General features: G+C 45.3%; 1 protein-coding gene across 2 annotated transcripts; it reads right to left on the reverse strand.

Annotated features, from left to right (window-relative positions):
- Nucleotides 1-9,404: 9,404 nt before the first annotated feature.
- On the reverse strand, nucleotides 9,405-22,347 carry LOC133381429 (zinc finger protein 397-like). 2 transcript variants are annotated; one of them, XM_061620537.1, is made up of 4 exons: nucleotides 22,283-22,347; nucleotides 18,307-19,178; nucleotides 16,448-16,574; nucleotides 9,405-15,210 (listed from the first exon to the last, which is right to left on the reverse strand). In XM_061620537.1, exons 2-4 carry the CDS (start codon nucleotides 19,120-19,122, stop codon nucleotides 14,228-14,230), a joined length of 1,926 nt encoding a protein of 641 aa, XP_061476521.1. In that variant the 5' UTR covers nucleotides 19,123-19,178; nucleotides 22,283-22,347; the 3' UTR covers nucleotides 9,405-14,227. The 2 variants fall into 2 exon arrangements, with proteins under 2 accessions (XP_061476521.1, XP_061476520.1); XM_061620536.1 differs by having other exon boundaries at nucleotides 18,307-19,376; nucleotides 22,283-22,325.
- Between the last annotated feature and the right edge of the window lie 627 nt (nucleotides 22,348-22,974).

Consider the following 22,974-nt stretch of genomic DNA (forward strand, 5'->3'; position numbering starts at 1 on the left):
GACTTGCCTGAACTCCCTGAAGTCAGACTCAAATGCAGAGATGTGCTTTCATTTCATAAGTTTAATAAAAGGTTCCATCCCAGGGCGCTTCTTGAATCCGCTTACAGATCACGCAGGAATCAGCATCTCTAGTGCACTTAACTAGGCATGGCTAGACCAGGCTGAAGATGATGTGGCAGCAATTATTCAGGCCCCCTTCCAGCCTTCAGCAAGGACGGGAGGGCACCCTGCTTGCGTGGGCCCAGCCTTTTCTGGGGGACTCATGCCTGTTGGAAGTGGGGCAAGAGCAACTCCTCTTTTGTTCTTTTGTTTTGTTCCAGAAGGGAGATAGAGTGAGGGTCCTCCAGATAAGCGGCGGTAACGCAGCCAAAGCTCTGCTCACCGCCGGAGTTCGATTCCAACGAAAGAGGAAGTCGAATCTCCGGTGAAAGGGGTCGAGGTCCACTCAGCCAGCCATCAGTGGTCGGTAAAATGAGTACCCGGCATATGCTGAGGGGGTAAAGAAAGGCCGGGGACGGAACTGGCAATCCCACCCCATATATATGGTCTGCCTAGTAAACGTGGCAAGACATCACCCTGAGAGTCGGAAACGACTCGCACTACAAGTGCGGGGACACCTTTACCTTTATGATGCTCTGACTGACTTTCTTCCGTTGTTAGACTGATACGTCTTAAGGGAAGCTTACCTGCCCCTCCTCCTTCCGCCCTTTTCCACTCTTCTCTTCTCCGACTGTCCGGGAGAGAGGAGACACCTTTGTCTCTGCTCTCTCTCTCCTAGCCATGAGGGCAACTCACAAGCCTGGGCATTGCGCCTCCAACTTAGTTAGTTAGAACTAGGTATGCCTGTCCTATCTACTGTGTGTTTCTATAAATAAAGTAGCTTTTCTTATTTTACTAAGTCTTAAGTCTCAGTGATCTCAATGCAGGGTAAAAGCCTGCTTTCTTAGGTAAACGCACACACTGGCACACACACATTTCAGACCGCTGTTGTTCTCTGCCTAACAAATATACAAATTTACACAACTATGCCACTTGCCAGTTAGTTCGTACAGTTCATAGGGGCCTGGCTGGGACCCTGCTCCATAAAAAGAAACGGGTCTATGACCCCCCACGACCCCAGACAGCTATACCCCTGGAGGACAGACTGGGCGCCTCAGGAGAAGAGCGAAGGAAATGCCTCAGTTGTTCCTTCTGCTAGAGGTGAGAATCAACAGTTTGTATCGGAACGTGACAGACAGCTGTTTTTTAGGCTGCTTGATGACATGAGAGGTTTTAGCAAATCAATAATGTGAAGGGTTTAACTTTTTTTAAAAGTTGCCTTGTAAGCCTCTAAGCAATTGTTTATATGTCTCTGTTCTGTTTTGGGTGGAATGTTCATTTTTGATAGCAGTGATTACTTGTTTTTTTAAAATTGAAAAACTAAGGATTAGTGTTAACTCCTTTAAAACTACCCTATTATTGGTGCGCAGTATATGAACGTCTGTGTCAACAATAGAATTATAGACTCATCCATTCCCATTGGTGATCACTCGTGGCCAGCTAAGATTGTCTTCCAAGACAAGGTCTTTAAGGTCAGTGACTGTGGAGGCCAATCCTAGATCCACACAGCCTCCCACAGTGAGGACATCGGTTTCCGGATGGAAGACAGTCACGATGAGAGTCATGATGAGGATTTGCTTGACATGCCTTCTGCTTAGCTCGTTTGTCCCCTTCGCACTGTACTCGTGCTTCTTCAAATTCCACAGCACCTTTGGTAATAGCCAACCTCCAATTGGGACACTCATGGACCAAAGCTTCCCAGGTCTTGATGCTCATGTTACATTTTTGTAGATTAGCTTTAAGAACATATTTAACCCTCTTTTGCTGTCCGCTGATATTCCGTTCTCCATCCTTAAGTTGGGAGTAAAGTAGCTGCTTTGGAAGACAGTGATCAGGCATTCAAACAACATGGTCAGTCCACCAAAGCTGATGTTGAAGAATCATTGTTTCAACACTGGTAGTCTTTGCTTCTTCCAAAATGCTAACATTAGTCCATCTGTCTTCCCAAGTAATTTTCAGAATTTTCAGAAGGAAAACCCTAAACTGGGCTCCAGAAATGTGTTCAGTCAAACTCGTCCTGAGTCTTCTGTCAATGTTGCTCTAGCCATTACCCCATTTGTTTCATCATGCCAAACACCCCAGAAAACCAGGGAGGAGATTGTCTCTACTAAGCTCCAACACAGGCAGTATTCAAGAGGCATCTGGACAGCCACCTGCTGGGTATACTTTCATAGAATCATAGGATAGTAGAATTGGGAGGGGCCTAAAAGGCCATCAAGTCCAACCCCCTGTTCAATGCAGGAATCCAGCTTAAAGCATCCTCGACAGGTGGCTGTCTAGCTGCCTCCTGAATGCCTCCAATGCTAGAGAGCCCACCACCTTCCTAGGTCATTGGTTCCATTGTCATACCCTCTAACAGTTAGGAGTTTTTTCCTGATTTCAACTGAAATCTGGCTTCCTGTAACATGAACCCATTATTCCGTGTCCTGCACTCTGGGACAATTGAGAAGAGATCCTGGCCCTCCTCTGAGTGACAACCTTTCATGTACTTGAACAGTGCTATCATATCTCCCCTCAAGTCTTCTCTTCTCAAGGCTGAACCTATCCAATTCTTTCAGTCTCTCCTCATAGGGCTTTGTTTCTAGTCCCCTGATCATCCTTGTTGCCCTCCTCTGAACCTGTTCCAGATTGTGGGCATCCTTCTTAAAGTGTGGTGTCCAGAACTGGACACAGTACTCAAGATGAGTCCTAACCGGTGCCAAATATAGAGGAACAAGTACTTCACGTGATTTGGAAACTACTTCTGTTATTGCAGCCTAAAATAACATTTTTTTTTTTGCAGCCACATCGCACTGTTGGCTCATTTTCAGCTTGAAATCAACAATTCCAAGATCTTTCTTGTATGTAGTATTGCTGAGCCAAGAATCCCCCATCTTATAACTCTGCATTTGGTTTCTTTTTCCTAGGTGTAGAACCTTTGCACTTATCCCTGTTAAATTTCATTCTGTTGTTTTCAGCCCAATGCTCCAGCCTATCAAGATCAATTTGAATTTTGTTTCTGTCTTCCAAGGTATTAGCTCTCTCTCCCCATTTTATATCATCTGCAAATTTGATAAGCATTCGCTGCCCCTCCTCATCCAATTCATTATTAAAAATGTTGAAGAGCACTGGGCCCAGGACTGAGCCCTGCAGTACCCTGCTCATTACCTCTCCCCAGTTTGAGAAGGAACCATTGATAAGCACTCTTCGAGTATGATTCTGTAGCCAACTGTGGATCCACCTGATTGTTGTTCCATCCAGCCCACATTTAGCTACGTCGCTAATCAGAATATCATGGGGCACTTTGTCAAAAGCTTTGCTGAAGTCATATTATGTCCACAGCATTCCCACAGTCTACCAGGGAAGTTTGTTGTTGTTATGTGCTTTCAAGTCGATTACGACTTATGGTGACCCTATGAATCAGTGACGTCCAAAAGCATCTGTCATGAACCACCCTGTTCAGATCTTGTAAGTTCAGGTCTGTGGCTTCTTTTATGGAATCAATCCATCTCGTTTGGCCTTCCTCTTTTTCTACTCCCTTCTGTTTTCCCCAGCATTATGGTCTCTTCTAGTGAATCATGTCTTCTCATTATGTGTCCAAAGTATGATAACCTCAGTTTCATCATTTTGGCTTCTAGTGACAGTTCTGGTTTAATTTGTTCTAAAGGTAAAGGTGTCCCCGCACTTGTAGTGAGAGTCGTTCCCGACTCTTAGGGTGATGTCTTGCGACGTTTACTAGGCAGACCATATATATATGGGGTGGGATTGCCAGTTCCGTCCCCGGCCTTTCTTTACCCCCCAGCATATGCCGGGTACTCATTTTACCGACCATGGATGGATGGAAGGCTGAGTGGACCTTGACCCCTTTTACCGTTCGACTTCCTCCTTTCGTTGGAATCGAACTCCGGCCATGAGCAGAGCTTAGGCTGCGTTACCGCCGCTTACCACTCTGCGCCACGGAGGATCTTTAATTTGTTCTAAAACCCAATTATTTGTCTTTTTCGCAGTCCATGGTATGCGCAGAGCTCTCCTCCAACACCACATTACAAATGAATTTTTTATTCTCTTATCCAATTTTTTTCACTGTCCAGCTTTCACATCCATACATAGAGATCAGGAATACCTTGGTCTGAATGATCCTGACTTTAGTGTTCAGTGATACATCTTTGCATTTGAGGACCTTTTCTAGTTCTCTCATAGCTGCCCTTCCCAGTCCTAGCCTTCTTCTGATTTCTTGACTATTGTCTCCATTTTGGTTAATGACTGTGCCAAGGTATTGATCATCCTTGACAAGTTCAATGTCCTCATTGTCAACTTTAAAGTTGCATAAATCTTCTGTTGTCATTACCTTTAGTCTTTTTGACGTTCAACTGTAGTCCTGCTTTTGTGCTTTCCTCTTTAACTTTCAGCAGCATTCGTTTCAAATCATTACTGGTTTCTGCTAGTAGTATGTTATCATCTGCATATCTTAAATTATTGATATTTCTCCCTCCAATTTTCACACCTCCTTCAGCTTGGTCCCTGGAGCTGGTATAGCACAATGGGGAGGAGAGCCTGGCTGGGAGTCCAGAGTCTGTGAGTTCAAATTCCCGCTCGTGTCTCCTGGGTGTCAAGGGCCAGCTAAAGATCACCCCCACAGTGAGTGGCTCAGGGTTACGTTCCCTGCCACTTGTGCAGCCGTGGGCAAGCTGCATAGTCCCAAGGAGCCCTATTGTCCCCCAGCTGGCAGTTGTGGACAAGGAAGGGGCTGGCTTGTGCAGCTGTGGCAAGCTGAGCAGGCCCTAGCCAGCTGAGGAGGACTAGCCTCAGAGGGAGGCAATGATAAACCCCGTCTAAATACCGCTTACCATGAAAACCCTATTCATAGGGTAGCCATAAGTCGGGATCAACTTGAAGGCAGTCCATTTCCATTTTTCAACTTGGTCCAATCCTGCTTTTTGTATGATATGCTGCGTATGGATTAAACAAATCATAGAATCATAGAATAGTAGAAGGGGCCTATAAGGCCATCGAGTCCAACCCCCTGCTCAATGCAGGAATCCAAATCAAAGCATTCCCAACAGATGGCTGTCCAGCTGCCTCTTGAATGCCTCCCATGTTGGAGAGCCCACTACCTCTCTAGGTAATTGATTCCATTGTCGTATGGCTCTAATAGTTAGGAAGTTTTTCCTGATGTCCAGTCGAAATCTGGCTTCAGATGATAAAATACACCCCTGTCTCACACCCTTTCCAATTGGGAACCAGTCGGTTCCTCCATGTTCTGTCCTTACAGTAGCCTCTTGTCCAGAGTATAGGTTGCACATCAGGACAATCAGATGCTGTGGCACCCCCATTTCTGTAAAGCATTCCATAGTTTTTCATGATCTACACAGTCAAAGGCTTTGCTGTAGTCTATAAAGCACAGGGTGATTTTTTTCTGAAATTCCTTGCTCCATTCCATTGTCTAACTTATGTTTGCGATATGATCTCTGGTGCCTCTTCCCTTTCTAAATCCAGCTTGGACGTCTGGCATTTCTCACTCCATATATGGTAAGAGCCTTTGTTGTAGAATCTTGAGCGTTACTTTACTTGCATGGGATATTAAGGTAATAGTTCAAACATTATTGCATTCCCTGGGATCCCCTTTCTTTGGAATTGGGATATATATTGAACACTTCCAGTCTGTGGGCCATTGTTTAGTTTTCCATTTTTTCTTGACAAATTTTTGTCAAAATTTGGACTGATTCAGTCTCAATAGCTTGTAGCAACTATATTGGTATGCCATCTGTTCCTGATGATTTGTTTCTTCCAAGTATTTTAAGAGCAGCTTTCACCTCACATTCCAAAATGTCTGCTTCTTCATCATATGGTTCCTCCGTGAATGAATCTGTCATCCTGGCATCTCTTTTATAGAGTTCTTCAGTGTATTGCTTCCATCTTCCTTTTATTTCATCTCGGTCAGTCAGTGTGTTCCCCTGTTGATTATTCAACATCCCTACTCTTGGTTTAAATTTCCCTTTCATTTCTCTAATCTTTTGGCACAGGGCTCTTGTTCTTCCCTTTTTGTTGTCCTCTTCTATTTCTATACAGTAACTATTGTAATAGTTCTCTTTGTCCCTATGTAGTAGTTGCTGTATTGTTGCATTTAGGGTTCTGACCGTGTTTCTATCTCCTTTTCCTTTCCTTCTCTCTTTAACAATTTTAAGAGTTTTGTCAGTCATCCATTGAGGTCTTTCTCTCTTTTTAACTAGAGGTATTGTCTTTTTGCATTCTTCCCTGATAATGTCTCTGATTTCACTCCATAGTTCTTCTGGTTCTCTCTCAACTAAGTTTAAAGCCTCAAACCTGTTCCTTATAATAATAATAAAATTAATAAAATTTTATTTATTAGTCGCCCATCTGTCCGAGTCAACGGACACTCTGGGCGACGTACAACAATACAATACAACAATTCAAATACAGTATAAAATAATATATAAATCAGCAAAACACAACATCACCATCAATTCAACTAAAACCATCTTCAGTTAAGATTCCATAAAAACTAATCCCCCTCAAAAATCCCATAGGCCTGCCTGAATAGCCAGGTCTTTAAGGCTCGGCGAAAACCCATCAGGGAGGGGGCATGTCGGAGGTCAAAAGGGAGTGAGTTCCAGAGGGTGGGGGCCACAATCGAAAATGCCCTCTCTCTGGTCCGCACCAGCCTAGCTGTTTTCACCGGTGGGACCGAGAGAAGGTCTTGTGAGGCTGATCTCGTTAGGCGGCATAATTGGTGATACTGGAGGCGTTCCTTCAGATAAACTGGGCTGAAACCGTATAGGGTTTTAAAGGTCAATACCAACACCTTGAATTGAGCCCGGTAAGCAACTGGTAACCAGTGATTATTTGATCTTTATATTCTTCTGGGATGTATTTTGGCATTATGATTGCTTTGTTGTTCTTCTTTAGCTTTACTCTGATTTTCGATATGACCAGTTCATGATCTGTACCGCAGAGTCTGCAGCTGGTCTTGTTTTCGCAGAAAGTATGGAACTTCTTCATCTTCTGCTACCAATCAATTTGATTCCTATATTGACCATTTGGTGATGTCCATGTGTACAGTCGTCTTTTCGGTTGCTCAAAAAAAGTGTTTGCAAGAAACAAATTATTGGCTTTCTCCTGCTTCATTTCTGTCTCCTGTGCCCCATTTCCCCACAATTCCTAATTATTCTGTTCCCTATTTTTGCATTCCAGCCCCCCATGATTATCAGCACATCTTGTTTTGGTGTTTGATCAGTTTCTTCCTGTACTTCTGCATAAAATTTCTCCAATTCCTCTTTTTCTGCTTGTGTCATCAGAGCATAGACTTGGATGATGGTTATGTTAATAGGTTTCCCATGTAATCTCATTGATATCACTTGCTCAACCTTGCATTGTAGCTCCTAATTGCTTTTGCTACATCACTTCTCACTATTAAAGCAACTCAATTTCTTTTTAATTTCTCATTTCCTGCATAAAATATTTTGTAGTTGCCCGATTAATTCACTCACGCCAAGTAATGTTGATACATTCCATTTCTTGCTTGACAATTTCTAACTTTCCCTGGTTCATGCTTCTCACATTCTATGTTCCTATTGTGTGTGTCGTACAACTCTGGATTCTCCTTTCGCATCTGTGCGCATCAGCCTCTGGGCTTCATTTCGGCTTTGACCCAGCTGCATCATTAGTCACAGCGCTACTCGTACTTGTCCTTTGTTCTTCCCCAGCAGCTCAGTGAGTGCCTCCTGACCTGGGGGTCTCATCTTCCAGCACTATCTTGTGTTGCATCTTGGATACTCTTGTTACAAGTGCTTTTGGGAACCTGAGTGTGAACCTGCGACCCACATGTCCCATGGAACACACTTCCTTGAGAGGAGGGGTATCTTTTGCTAGGGATAAAAACAAGCGCTTTGTCCTGAAGTGTGACTAAATGGTGCGTATATAACCCAAGAAATTGCAGATCCAATCCAAAATAAAGCAAAGCTTTCTTTTATTGAGAGAAGAGAAGAATAGCATTACAGAATTACTTGGGTGCGTGGCAGCATTAATCATTAATATCCGAACCCATTCATAACTTTAAACTACAGAGATTAAAGAACCCTAAGAGAGAGAGAGAGATTACCTATCCTAGGCCCAGGAGTGGGCAGTTGAATACAGCTGAAGTGATGTGTAAGAGCTCTGGTCCAAAACCAGGAACTTTCTCTCCCCCCCCCCCCCGCCAAGGAGGGGTCTGGAAATCTGCTGATTTTGTGTGTGTGCCTGCGTGTATATTTCTTGCTCTGAAAAACTTAGGCTACTTTCTAAGGAACAATGGGATTCTTCTGTGGTGCCTAAGGGAAGCCTGTCAAGCAGGAGATAACATTTATTCAGTAGCTCTTAGTTAATTTTGTGTCTTAACGGCTGTCCTTGTTGTTCTTGGCACAACACCTCTGGAATGCATGACGAGTCACATAAGAAGGGGTGTGGGGTGGGGATTGTAGTTTAGCAGGCTTCAGCGCCTTGCCTTAATGTGTTCATAGGGTTTTCATGGTAAGAGATATTCAGAGGTGGTTTACCATTGCCTTCCTCTATAAATCGACCTATAAATCTATTAAACCAAGACCAAAAACTATTTACCTCCATTTTAGCGACCCGTCTTAATACTATGATCTCAAATATAATTCACCCAGACCAGACAGGCTTCATCCAGAACCAATTAGACAGCTTTTGAATGTAATTCACCACACAACGACATATAAATATTCCCTGGGAGTCCTTTCATTAGATATTTTCAAGGCATTTGATTGTTTAGGGTGGGACTATTTAGTAAATTTTTTAAAAAAAATTAAGTTGGGAGAGGCCTTTATATCAACAATATCACGTTTATATGTCCCTACTAAAGCTCTGATTAGGACTGGCAAACTGTATTCAACTCCAATTATTATTGAAAGAGGAACCAAACAAGGGTGCCCCCTTTCCCCGGAATCGTTAGATGCACATCTATGCAGCAATGTCAACGTGGCAGGATACCGGGGGTGGGAGATGAGCATCTAATTAATATGTATGCCAATGACATGGTATTAATGTTAGGGGATCCAAAGTCAGCAGCACAACCTCTTAAAGAAGAGTTGAATAAATTTGCAGAGGTAGTAGGACTCCAAATTAATTATAACAAATTATTTATTTATTTATTATTTATTTATTAAATTTATATACCGCCCGACTAGCAATAGCTCTCTGGGCGGTGAACATAAAATAGCATAAAAATACAATGAATAACAAAATAATACTAAAATACAATCAACAATCCAATACAATAAACATTTTTAAAATTAAATCAGTGTAATTTAAAATGCTTCAGAGAATAGGAAGGTTTTGACCTGGCGCCGGAAGGAGAGCAGAGTCGGCGCCAGGCGTACTTCCTCAGGGAGACTGTTCCATAGTTCGGGGGCCACCACTGAGAAGGCCCTAGATCTTGTCATCACCCTCCGGGCCTCCCTGTGAGTTGGAACCCGGAGGAGGGCCTTCGTAGCAGAACGTAGTGCACGGGCCGGTTCATATCGGAAGAGGCGTTCCGCAAGGTATCGTGGTCCCGCACCGTATAAGGCTTTATAGGTTAATACCAACACTTTGAATCTAGCCCGGAAACATATTGGGAACCAGTGCAAGCTGGCCAGAACAGGTGTTATATGCTCGGACCGCTTGGTCCTTGTCAGCAATCTGGCCGCCGCATTTTGCACATTATCAGGTATGTTTTTCATACACCACCTGGTCATCAAATAGAAATTTATAAAAATTTGGAACTATCAATCTGTAATACTTCATTCTGATATTTGGGAGTACAAATTCCCAAAAAACTATCCCGATTATTCTGACTTAATTTCTACCCATTGATAAGTAAACTTAAAAAGGACATAAAATGATGGTCTAGACTTAATCTTTCCATATTGGGAAGAATAGCTTCCATACGTGTGAATATAATCCCAGGATTTTTGTATCTCTTTCAAGTTCTTCCCATCCTCCTTCATCCAAAACAGATTAATAAATGGCAAGACACATTAAATAGATTTGTGTTTCAAAAGAAAAAACCTTGGTTAGCAAAGAAACTATATTACATTCACACGGATAAAGGGGGACGGGGACTCCCTAATTTACAGATTTATTATTCAGCCTTTCAGCTTTGTCAATTAAGCTTTATAATTACGAGAACTAATAAAACTTGGATTCAATTGGAGGACTGTATGTTACAGCTCAGACCATCGTGTTCATTACCATTTACAAGCTTACAATACTCTGTCCTACACTCCATAATCAATCCATCTACAAAAGCTACCTTTTTAAATTGGAAAAACTGGCAATCAAAAATCTCACCAATATATTCTCCATTTACTCCACTACAATCTTATTCTAGTATTAAAGATGAGACACTTAGGAAACACATTGCAAAATGGGAACGGTGTGGCTACTTTAGGCTTAAAGACTTCTACATACAGGATTGCCCAATTACATTGGATCAGCTCAGAGTAAATATACTGAATTTCGATTTAGGTTGGCTTCACACTTTCCAATTGACTCACATTCTCAAAGATCCAGGTGTTAGAGTTCATGCTACTCGCCCGCTTACTGCATTTGAACATGTAGCGTTAACATTGGGATTTAGAGGTAAAGGTATCATGTCTGTGTTTTATAAAATATTACTAGATTCACAAATGGGACAACTTACAGGTCTTAAAACTCAGTGGGCACAAGATTTAGGTTCTGAATTGAATAACATGGAATGGAAAAATATTTGCTTGTTTAAATATAATAAATCTGTATCTGCTACCCATAAAGAAATTAACCTTAAAACACTACATAGAAGGTATTTAACGCCAACCCGTTTGTCTTATACATCCTCTAACATGAACCCACTTTGCTGGCGTGGATGCTCCAACAAAGGTACATATTTTAATTCTTGGTGGACATGTCCTAAAATTATCCCATTTTGGAATTTAGTGCACAAGGAACTCATAAATATTACAGAAGAGAATATTATATTTACTCCTGAACTGTTCCTCTTATAATTGTTTAGAGATGAAAATGCTAAACTGAAATCTAAACCGTTGATTTCTAAATTATTAATGGCAGCTCGTCAAATGGTTGTGCAAAATTGGAAATTATTAGAAAATTTGAACAACATGGTACAGAAATATATGGAATATAACTTTATTAGATAAAATTACTCATAACCTTCATTTTCTATTGAAATGGACTGCCTTCAAGTCGATCCTGATTTATGGTGACCCTATGAATAGGGTTTTCATGGTAAGCGGTATCCAGAGGTGGTTTTACCATTGCCTTCCTCCGAGGCTGAGAGGCAGTGACTGGCCCAAGGCTACCCAGTGAGCTTCATGGCTGTGGGGGGATTCGAACCCTGGTCTCCCAGGTCGTAGTCCAACAGTCGAACCACTACACCACCCTGGCTCATTTTCTATTAAAGACTAAATCAGATGCACATGTTGCCACCTGGCGGTTATTTATTGATTACACAAATAAACATGGTTTACATGATCAACTCCCATCTACAGCTAGATCCATTTGGTTGTCTTAAAGAAAAAGGAAACTTCTTTTTTCTTAATTTTCTTTTGCTAACCAACTCATAAACATTGAATTGTATTCTATAAAGTATATTTATAATTCTCTTATTCTTTTTCTCAATGTATTGAGTAAATGTTCATTATGCTTATATATATATATAATATCCTCAGCGATCCAGGGATAGGGTTGTTTCTGTTAAATGTTTGTTTCGGGTTTCCCCCCCTGTATATTAAATATTCAATAAAATTATTTTAAAAAAATTAATGGAACATGTCAGAATGTTGCTAATAAATATTATATTTTGATGGAATTGATTTTCTTTTTATGTCCACAGCTCCTTGATCCTGAAGCGTGTATCGCCAGGATTCAAATCTTTCTCGCATAGTTGGAAAGACTAACCTAATGTTTCACAGGTATGCTTTCCTAGAGGTCACGTGACAATCCGTTATGAGCCAAATGGTTTTTTCAGAGCACCCTTTTATCTGCTAGAAGTGGAATCATTTGCCAAAAGTCTAGGATGACTTTAGAAAGAGACAGAACTGGGAATGCAGAAATCAACTGGGAAACCTGATGTCTTGCAAAGATTATGTCTTTTAAAATAGACCGAAATAAGTATTTATGCCAGTTATTAAACTGGAAACAAACATGTCAGCAAAATAAATAGGAAATCAAACTGTCCATGTGTAAAATCTTAATGGAAGTTATTAAACCAGAAATATGCATGTAAATAAAAAGATACAGAAACTGTTCTAAAAACCTAAATGGGATGTGTGTTATTGATAATAAAGTATGCAAGGCCAGCCCTAGAAAAAATTGCACCCTGACCGAGGAGTGCCTTAGGCGCCACAACCCCTGCGGTCAGGTTTGCAGGGCCACCCAGAGGGTTTATGGGGCCCAGGGCACGCATGATGTTGAGGACTCTGCTGCTGCTCCTCCAAAGACTTATGCACATGTGTACAAAGCTGGGGGCCACACACAAGAAGTACTGCATGCACAGGCTACATGTGAGAATTCTCACCCGCAGCTCCTCCTTGCCCTTGGATCAGGCAGGATGAGAGGTGTGCTTTGTTTTTTTCCTTACGTTGGGGATGAGGAAATAGAGATCAAGTTCTGCTGCGCCTGATTACCTCCTCCAAACTCCAGACCCCTTCAGGCAGAGCTTCCTGGGATTCAGCCTTGCAGGTCTTCTCGTTCTGGCCTGCTGCTGGCCTCCTCCACTACTCACTCGGTCGGGATTCATCCCTCAAGCCTGCCCTCCCACCACTCCTATGCCTTTCCCTGGGGTAACCAGGGGTGCCAAACTGCCAAGAGGATTTTCTGGGCCTGGTCCACTGGATGTGGATCACACCCTCTGCTGCACTCACAGACGATGACACAAATATACATCCCCTTCACGTCATGAGCAAATGTGCACCCTCTTTGGCAGGTGGAGGGGGGAGGAGTGCCCAAAGATAAACCAGGGGTCACACGCAAGTAACAAGATGCCTGACAAATACAATATCAAACAGGTGAAGCTTTCCCCATAATTTTCGTTCCGGACTAGAAAAGGCTTACTCTGTTTAATACCTGCCTGCCACTCAGCTGATAAAGGCATGACAGCCTTGCTCTCCTTCAGCGCCAACCAGAATCCATACAAAGAACTCCAATTTCATGAGCTATAAATTAGTTACGTATTGTTTTGTATCTTAGCTGGGGGATGGTTTTATCCTCTTGAAATGGTAACCCTGGGACCTCCCGGTGAAGTGTGGATAAGAGACACTCATGAGAATTCTGCTTTTAGGCTACCAGCTTCAAGCAGACTTAGGAAGCAGCAGAATTCGACTCTCTCATATCTTTATTGCGCATTTGTTCTGATTTGTTTATGGGCAGGTAAGGCGACCACGAGCATTCCTCCTGATTTGCTTGCAGGATGCTCACAGGTCTTAGGAGTGCACTGTCGGTGCTCACCACAGTAACACAAGAGTTACAGAAGTGAGGTGTTAGGCAGGAAATCTGTCTCTGGCTGGACTCGGTCACTTCAGACTGCAGGAGGGTTGTAGCAGAGTGGGATGTTCCTCCATACAAGTAAACACAAAAAGTCCCTGCACAGAGAAATCTAACAGGTAAAGGAAACAGGGTTTAGGCTAACCTAAGCTGTTCCCTCGAAGCCTTTTTTTAAAAAAATGTGGATGGCATTTTTATTTTTACTATGGAGAAGGGTCACCGGCCAGAAAGGGGCTTCCCGCCTCCCCTCGCTCTCCATGCGAAGCAGCCAGGCAGCTTCAGCCACTTTGCTCTTTAAGGGTTAACCAACAACAACAGAGCTAAAGGAAAGAGTGTAAATGAGGGACGTCCCCTTCCCGCCCCACCTCTCTGCAAGAAATGCATGGTGGGAGCATGGAACCCCTCTTCGTGCGCAGCGATATTGGAGAGCGGGGTTGCAAGGAGGGAGCCTCAAAACAGAGGAATGCAATTGGGGGCAGAGGGGAGGTTGGAAGAGAGTAAGCCTTATGGGTTCTGAACTCCCTATCGCTGCCACAGACGTAACACATGGGAGCATGCTTTTTTCCATGTGATACAAGGTGGATATTTTGATAGAAATGGCTTCTCCCATCTATCATGTGAAGTGAGTGATGACAAAAGCTTTCCCCAGAGTGACCTGATGCCTGTGCCAAGGCTTTTCTTCATTGTGCATTCGCTGATGACTAACGAGCTGTGATTTCCAAATAAAGCCCCAGCCACACTTAGTGCACTGATAGGGTTTTTCCCGTGTGTGGGTTCTCTCGTGCCTAATAAGGTCTGATTTATAACTGGAGCTCTTGCCACAGATGGAACATTTGTACGGTTTCTCTCCCGTGTGGGTTCTCCGATGTCTAACGAGTTGCGAATTGCATCTGAAGTCCTTCCCGCAGGCAGAGCACTTGTAGGGTTTCTCCCCAGTGTGAGTTCTTCCATGTTCAACAAGGTGCGAGTTGCAAGTGAAGCTCTTCCCACAGACTGAGCACTTGTATGGTTTCTCCCCTGTGTGGGTTCTCTCATGTATCGTAAGGCAGGACCTCTGTCTGAAGGTTTTCCCACAGTAGGAACACTTATAGGGTTTCTCCCCTGTGTGGGTTCTTTCATGTTTAATAAGGAGAGATTTATGACTGAATGTTTTGCTACAGTAAGAGCACTTGTATGGTTTATCCCCAGTGTGAGTTCTTTTATGGACGATAAGGTGTGAATTGCGACTAAAATTCTTCCCACATGCAGAGCAATTATAGGGTTTCTCCCCAGTATGGGTTCTCTCATGAATAATAAGGTGTGATCTACCACTGAAGATTTTCCCGCAGTAAGAGCACCGATGAGGTTTCTTCACTGTGTGGAATCTCTGTCGCAGAAGGTAGTCTGCACAAGAAATGGATTTGCTTATTCTGTTCTTTGGGCGGTTTCTCTGCTGCCTTTTTGGTCTCTGTTGATTCTCAGAAGTCTTTTCCTGCTCCTCCCTCCAGGAAGGCACCTTTGCTGTTCTCTTTTGGAAGGTCCTCTGCAAAGACTCCACTCGCGTGGGGCTTTCGAGCTGACCGTTTTTCGCTCTGCATTCATTCACCTGTCCACAATCTGTTGAGCACATGCACACAAAAAGAGTTGTGGAATGAGCAAGATGCCGCATCCAGTCATCATCATCAGTTTATCTACTGCTTAATGTCAAAATAGGCTTCTATTCCATTTACAGACCGATGATACAAACATTAAAACACAATAAAACAACTACACAAATTAAAACAGTAGGAATCATTATCACCAAATTCCCAAACTTTGTCCAAGATCACCCCCTCTGGCTATCTCCCATGCTGTTCCAAAGGTCCCTGAACTCTCTAGAGCTGTTGGAGGGCACAGGGCTACAAAGGGAAGGCCAAATTTGCAAAAATGACCCCCCCACCTGTCTGTCTGCACAAGCCTCTCCTGGATCAAAGAGCCTTCTATGAACAGAATGACACAGTTTTGGGTACCATCCAGATTTTTTTAATTTTTTCAATTTGATTTTTTTTTTAATGATATCAAATGACTTTTTAATACACTCGTAGGGTGGTTCATGACAGATACTCTTGGAGGTCACTGATTCATAGGGTCGCCATAAGTCGTAATCGACTTGAAGGCACATAACAAGAACAGCAGGTTGGCATATACTCTAGCTCGGTATTATGTACACCGACTGGGAGCAGCTCTCTGGGGTTTCAGGTGGGGACTCTCCCAGTCCTACCTGGAGATGCCAAGGACTGAACCGGGACCTTCTGCATGCCAAGCAGGTGCTCTACCCACTGGGCTACGGCCCTTCTCCAACAAGGTCCTTTCCCTGGGCATCACACACTTCCATTTTAAAGGCAAGGGGACTTGGAGAAGGGTCACAGATAGGAATATCAAAGAAACGTCCTCCCTCCGGGCAGGCAGAAGGCATGATCAGAATTCGAGGACACATCACAGATGTAAAACCACTCAGGGTACCAGTAATGGATGTGGTCTGGGGAAAGTTCTGCAGGCCAGAAGGGTTGCATTCACTGCTGGGCCTGAGGTTCTCCACCCCTAATATACAACCCCTTTTTAATGCTACCCAAGCTGGTAGTCATCACTGCTCATTCTGCCAGCTAATTCCATCATTTAACTACGTACTGGGTGAAGAAGGACTTTCTTCTGTCTGTCCTGAATCACATAGAGCGCCCCCGGTAGAAAATCACAAATCACTCCAACAGATGGACAGAGAACAGAGAACAGAACCCAAATCTAGCTCAAGCTTTCATGTAAAGTTCAGAACAGAGTAGGACAAGCAGAAAGATTATTTGAATTTTTTTTTTTTTACCCAAAGGCGCCTTGTCTTCATTATTCTCCTGCACAACATCCCTGTGCTCGACTCTTCGGCCTGGATCCAGCAGGGCGTTTTCTCCTTTAGGGGCACATACTACCACCTCTTCAATGGTCCCCAATCCCTGAAAGAGAAAAACATATGGGGCAGCTAGTGCAGATGCTTTATGTTATGTTATGTTGTTTTATTTATAGGCGGCCTTTTGGCCACGAAGGCCCCCAAGGCGGCTTACACACAAATAAAAAACACAAATACAAAATACAAATAAAAACAATACCATTTACAAAAAATCAAAGCGACAAAATTATAGCATTTCTAAAAAGCATCAACAGCTATCCAAAAGCATTCATCTTCCTGGTAAGAGACAGTCCCCAGAAAAATGTCACTAAGAGCAGGGGTGGGGGCCAAGGAAGGTGGAAGAGTTTGCCCCTTGATGGTCCCAGCACAGTCTCACCCCAGCAGCAGCACCTCTCAGTCTGCAGCTCCTCCTGATATGGTCCAGGCAGAGGGGTGGGGCAAAGCAGGTGGAAAAACTTGCCCCTTGATGGTCCCAGCACAGTCTCATACCTCATACCTATTGGCCATCTGCCCCCCCAAGCGGTCCGGCTGCTTCATTTTGCACAAGCTGGAGCTTCTGGACCAAGACCAGCCCCACACAGAGCACAGTGCAGTAGTCCAGTCTCGAGGTCACCAGTGTATGCAGCAGCCAGGCTCCCCGCAGTATCACCTGGTCCTCTTCTTCATATTTATATCCCACCCTTCCTCCCAAAGGGAGAACAGCAAGTAATAAAACAATTTAAAAAATCTTAATTCCAATACAGATGCAGACTGGGATAAGGTCTCTATTTAAAAGGCTTGTTGAAAGAGGAAAGTCTCTAGTAGGAGCTGAAAAGATAACAGAGACGGCACCTGTCTAATATTTAAGGGGAGGGAATAAGGTGCCACAACACTAAAGCTCCGTTTCTTAAGTTGTGCAGAAAGGATCCCCTGATGAGATGGCATCTGCAGGAGGCCCTCACCTGCACAGCGCAGTGATCAGCTGGGTATATAAGGGATGAGGCAACCTTTCAGGTTTTATGGAATATCAATTGTTTTTACAGTCAGTATCTTTTGTACTGTATCTCGTTTTCTCTTACTGTACACGGCTTGATAGCTTCTGATTGTGAAGCAGTTTTTAAAAACCTATAAAATAAATAAACGCTGCTAGTATACAAGCTGAACAGCCACATTTCATGGCTGTTGCTTGACTCTAAGCCAGTGGTTCCCAAGCTTGACCCCCAGGGACCACTTGAAAATTGCTGCAGGTCACGGCAGACCACTTAATTACGTTTATGCCTGCTTAGTTGAATTCCATAGCATTCCACGGGGGCGTGTTCAGTGATATATTCTTTTTGGTATGATGATGCTGTCAATTTTGTACTGGCAAATCTTTGATATTTGTAGATGTTTATGTGTTTTTAACCGACGTTCCTGTAGTTCAGGGATTAACTGCAGGACAAGAAAAGTTTTTGTTTGCTGCCCTGGCCTTCTTGTGGGAGGAAGAGCGGGATTATTATTATTGTTATTATTATTGATAATAATAATATATTTTTATTTTGCTTTTTATATAACCCTTTTGTTTTTCATTTTTCTTTGTTAAATATGCAAATAAAATTAATTAAAAAGAAACAAAGAAAAGTAGCAATTAAAATACAATTAAAAATCAATATGGATTTTTAATGCAATGGATGTGCTGTCTCCAACCACAAACCCACAGACACAGCACAGACCAGCTGAACGAAGCTCGGTCCACAGACCAGTTTTGGAACCCCTGCTCTAGACCACCCAACGCTACCCGGATGAGACACTTCTCTCACCAGCTGTTCCGATTTCTCATCCTCTCGCTGCCTCAGGAGGAAATCCTCCGCGAGGGCCACGGCCTCCAGGCAGCTCTCGCAGCCTCGCTCTGTCACCCAGCTCCCCATTTCCGAGGGCAGGACAGCCAGGAGCTGCTCCAGAATCACCAGGTCCAGGATCTGCTCCTTCGTGAGCCTCTCCGGCATCAGCCACTGGTGGCAAAGCTCCCAGAGCCGGCCGTAAACCTCTCGAGGCCCCTGGGCATCCCGGTAGCAGAGCTGCCTGAAGAGCCGGCGCTGGGCCTCTGAGCCGACGGCGTCCTCCGTCTTGATGTCTGTCGTTTGCCCGACGTCTCCCTCGCCTGCGGCGTCTGGCCTGGAACTGGCTTGCCGGGCTGTTCCAGGTGGGAGTCTGGTTTCACTCTCTGCTTCTCCAGCCCACCGGCTGTCGGCTGGTGCTCCCTCGAAGGAGGGCATGCGAGACTTAGCCTCACCCCACGGCAGAGTCCCCGGAAGACGTGGGTCTCCTTCTGCTCCACAGGACTGCACTGTCTGAAGGAACTCCTGCCATTGGGCTTCCCATTGCTGTGACGACAGTTCCTCCTCTGGTTCTTGTTTGATGCGTTGCGGCTCTGCCCAGCCGAGATGCAGTCCCGCCGTCCCCCTCTGGGTGGCAGGAGAGGGGCCTCCTGTTCCTTCCAGCTCCATCTCTGGTTTGGGCTCTGCCAATCCCACCTGCTCGGCTTTCGTCCCTGGCTTCACACCTTCCTCTGGAGCTGTCTGAAGACGGAGATCCAGGGAAGCCGCTGCGAATTCTCCCCCGGGCTCTGCAGCCATCTCCGCTCACTGGGGTGGGGGATGTCCCTCGCTCAGCTCAGTCCATCAGTCTTCGTCTGCAAAGGCGATAAAACACTTCAGTTGGTAGTTTTGTGGCTTGCAAGTATGTCAACATAAGAGGGAGGTTCCACAGTGTAGATGATGTGGCAGAGAAGGATCTGGCTGTCAGTCACTGGGCACATCATCTAACCAGGTCTCTGGCCAAAGAGGGTTCATACAGAAGTCTTTCCCTGACTGCTGACAAGCTGTTCACACTGGAGGAAATGCAAGACGAAACAAACAAACCAATAAGGCAACAGACAGAACGGGGTGATTCTAAGACAGGGGTAAGCCTCCAGATCTTGCTGGACTACAACTCCCATCATTCCTGACAACTGACCGTGCTGGATGGGGCAGATGGGAGAGGGAGCCCAATAACATCCAAAGGGCTACCGGTTCCCTACACATGGCTTCAGAGGTGCCCCACTGGATCAGAGTAAGATCCATTCAGCCTCCTCAAGGACCTGGACAGATGTCTCCAGGAAACTTATGAGCAGGACATGAAAATGGGAATGGACTGCCTTCAAGTCGATCCTTACTCATGGTGACCCTATGAATAGGGTTTTCATGGTCAGCAGTATTCAGAGGGGGGTTACCATTGCCTCCCTCTGAGGCTAGTCCTCCCCAGCTGGCTAGGGCCTGCTCAGATTGCCACAGCTGCACAAGCCAGCCCCTTCCTTGTCCGCAACTGCCAGCTGGGGGGCAACTGGGCTCCTTGGGACTCTGCAGCTTGCCCACGGCTGCACAGGTGACAGGGCACGTAACCCCTGAGCCACTCACTGTGGGGGTGATCTTTAGATGGCCCTTGACCCCCAGGAGACACGAGCGGGGATTTGAACTCACAGACTCTGGACTCCCAGCCAGGCTCTCCTCCCCACTGTGCTATACATAGTAAATGCTGAAAGGAAGTGCCGTAGCTCAGTAGCAGAGCATCTGCCCTGCGTGCAGAGGGTCCCAAGTTCAATCCTTGGCATCTCCAGGTAGGGCTAGGAGAGAACCCTGCCTGAAACCCCAGACAGCCTCCACCGGTCAGTGTAGGCAACACTGACCTAGATGGACCGACGCATTTGACTCTGTATAAGGCAGCTTCCTATGTTCCTTCATATCCTTCTCCCACTCTTGTTTCTCAAAGATACACTGCCTCTAACCATGGAAGTTCCACTCTAGCCAAACAAGGAGCTGCAGAGGAGTTGGCACTCCCCCATCCCATCTCATCTCATCACTAAGGGACACCTCCTGAATCTTCAGTCCTTGGCAAGTGCAGTTTTCCTGCTCTTCTTCATGCTTTGGTTTTCTGGTATCCCACGGTATGTTGTTCCCTTTTAGCTACTTAATAGAATCCTATAATTATCATCACGCTAGAGGGAGAGAAGTGACCCCAAGGACTGCCCCATCTCCGCCCCATCCTCCTTCACCTTTGGCCACCCTCACCATACCCACCGCTTGTATCCAAGAAAGTTTGCCCCCCTCCCCACTTCCAAAGCAGCAGGAGCACCACAGATCAGGGGAAGCTGCCTTACACCAAGTCCAACCATTGCTCCATCTAGCTCAGTAATGTCTACACCGATTGGCAGTGTCCCTCCAGTGTTTTTGGCAGGGAGTCTCTCCCAGCCCTACCAAGAGACGCTGGGGACTGAACCTGGGGCCTTCTGTATGCAAAGCAGGAGCTTCGCCACTGAGCCGTGGTCCCTCCCCTTACAGATGAAACAAGATTCCAGTCCACATGGTTCTAAATGAAGAGCTGTTTAAACAGGAACATGGGAAACTGCCTTATCCAGAGTCAGACCACTGATACGTCTGGTTCAGTATTGCAGACACTGACTGGCAGACGGGGGACATTCCCAGCCCTATTAAGCCAGGGCTCTCTTCTTAAAAATAGGAATTTATGAAGCTGCCTTATACTGACCATTGGTCCATCTAGCTCAATATTGTCTACACTGACTGGCAGTGGCTCTACAGAATTTCAAGCAAAGGAGCATTCCTAGCCCTATCCGGAGGTGCTGGTGTTTGAACCCGGGACCTTCTGCTGCAAGGCAGAGGCTCCACCATCAAGCTACGGCCTTTCCCTTAAAGATTCCTCAAAGGTTCTTGCGTATAAGCAGACACAAATTGCCAGCTCCCCCCCCAATCCTCTGGCTACCACAGGAGCGGCTTAAAAGGAGTGGTAAAGCAAATCCTATACTCAGAAGCAAGTCCCCTCACGTTTAGAGGGACTTACTCCCAGGTAAGTGAGTACAGAGCAGGGGTTCCCAAACTGTGCTCTGTGGACCACCTCATTAAGGCGGCCCACAGCACCTCTGTAAAAATACCATTAAAATTATGCAGCTTCTAGCACAGCGCCTTGCAGTTGCCACCCTTAGCAATCTTCAAGTGATCCGTGAGATGGAAGGTTTGGGAACCAGTGGTGTAGAAGGTTGCAAGCATGGGTGTCCCCAGGGATATTTCCAGAAGGGGGGTGGGCAAAGGAAATACTCCAGACAAATAAATAAGGCAGCCTTTCGCTCACCTGGTGCCCTCTGACAGTTCTGGGTTACAACTCCCTTCAGCCCCAAATGGGAGTTGCAGTCCGAAACTGCCGGAGGACATTGGCGAAAGGCTGAAACAAAGGCTGGTTTCTCCTGAGAGCCAGTGTGGTGTAGTGGTTACAGTGTTGGACTAGGGTTCGAATCCCCCCACAGCCATGAAGGTGACTGGGTGATCTTGGGCAGTCACTGCCTCTCAGCCTCAGAGGAAGGCAGTGGTAAACCCCCTCTGAATACCGCTTACCATGAAAACCCTCTTCATAGGATCCCCATAAGTCAGAATCGACTTGAAGGCAGTCCATTCTCCTGAAGCAAATGAGAAGGGCGCCTGGATAGTTTTCCTCGTATCTCAGGTTTTGCAAATGCTAGAAACTTACTCTTTCAAGAATAAAATAAAATGGGGATCATGGGGAACGGGCATGCCTTGCACATGCACCCCTCCCTGCGGACAGCTCATGACTGCAGTCTGGGTCTCTCTCTCTCTCTCTCTCTCTCTCTCTGGCACCCAGGTCCACTTCCAGGTCCCATCCACCCATATTTCCTCCCTCTTCTGCTCAAACCTGCCCCTCTCTCAGGAACAGAGCAAGCCCACTCCTTACCTTTGCGCCTTGCAACTCGCAGGGCTGCGCCTCCAATTACCCCCCCCAGCGGAACACAAAAGCCGAGTCCGCAGAAAGGGGGGGGTTAGGACAGACAGGAAGGTACCCTTTCTGTTGATGTCCCCCCTTGCCACCCCATTTCCTCCTTCCTCCCTAGGAAGTCACGCTCTGTTGTTTTAACCATTGAAGGGCCACGGGGAGGGGGTAGTAGCAGTTGAATCCACGCAGAATATTCTGAGCATTCACTTTTGTGTAATTGATGCACAGGTTCAAGTTCAGGAATGGGGAAATCTGTGGCCCTCCAGATGTTCTTGCTGGATTCCAACTCCCTTCATCCCTGACCGTTGTTCATGCTGGCTGCTGGGAGTTGGGAGTCCAGCTCCGGATTGGGAGGGGCAAGAAATTGCCAAAGAGGAGAAGATGGGGAGGAGAGAAGGGAAGTAAGAATGCGACCCCCACACACACAAGACTCCCACTCCAGAACAGTGTGGTGTAGTGGTTAGAGTGTCAGACAAGGACCTGGGAGCCCAGGGTTTAATCAATGCCCTCTCTCTCAATCATGAAGCTCACTGGGTGATTAACTCTCCATCTAACCTACCTCACAGGGCTGCTGTAAGGAAAAAAAGAGAGGAGAAGTGAACCTAGTATGCCACCTAGAGCTCCTTGGAGGAACAATGGGATAGAAATCTGAA

Source organism: Rhineura floridana, chromosome 3, assembly GCF_030035675.1.
Source record: "Rhineura floridana isolate rRhiFlo1 chromosome 3, rRhiFlo1.hap2, whole genome shotgun sequence".
Lineage (NCBI taxonomy): Eukaryota > Metazoa > Chordata > Lepidosauria > Squamata > Rhineuridae > Rhineura > Rhineura floridana.

What these genes read in the sequence shown, in the direction of transcription:
- LOC133381429 (XM_061620537.1), bottom strand. Translation starts at nt 19,122, where the DNA reads ATGGCTGCAGAGCCCGGGGGAGAATTCGCAGCGGCTTCCCTGGATCTC. An exon ending in ATGAGAAATCGGAACAGCTG is followed by an intron (nt 16,575 to 18,306) that starts GTGAGAGAAGTG and finishes TTTCTCTTTCAG; the next exon opens with GGATTGGGGACCATTGAAGA. An exon ending in TGAAGACAAGGCGCCTTTGG is followed by an intron (nt 15,211 to 16,447) that starts GTAAAAAAAAAA and finishes TGTGCTCAACAG; the next exon opens with ATTGTGGACAGGTGAATGAA.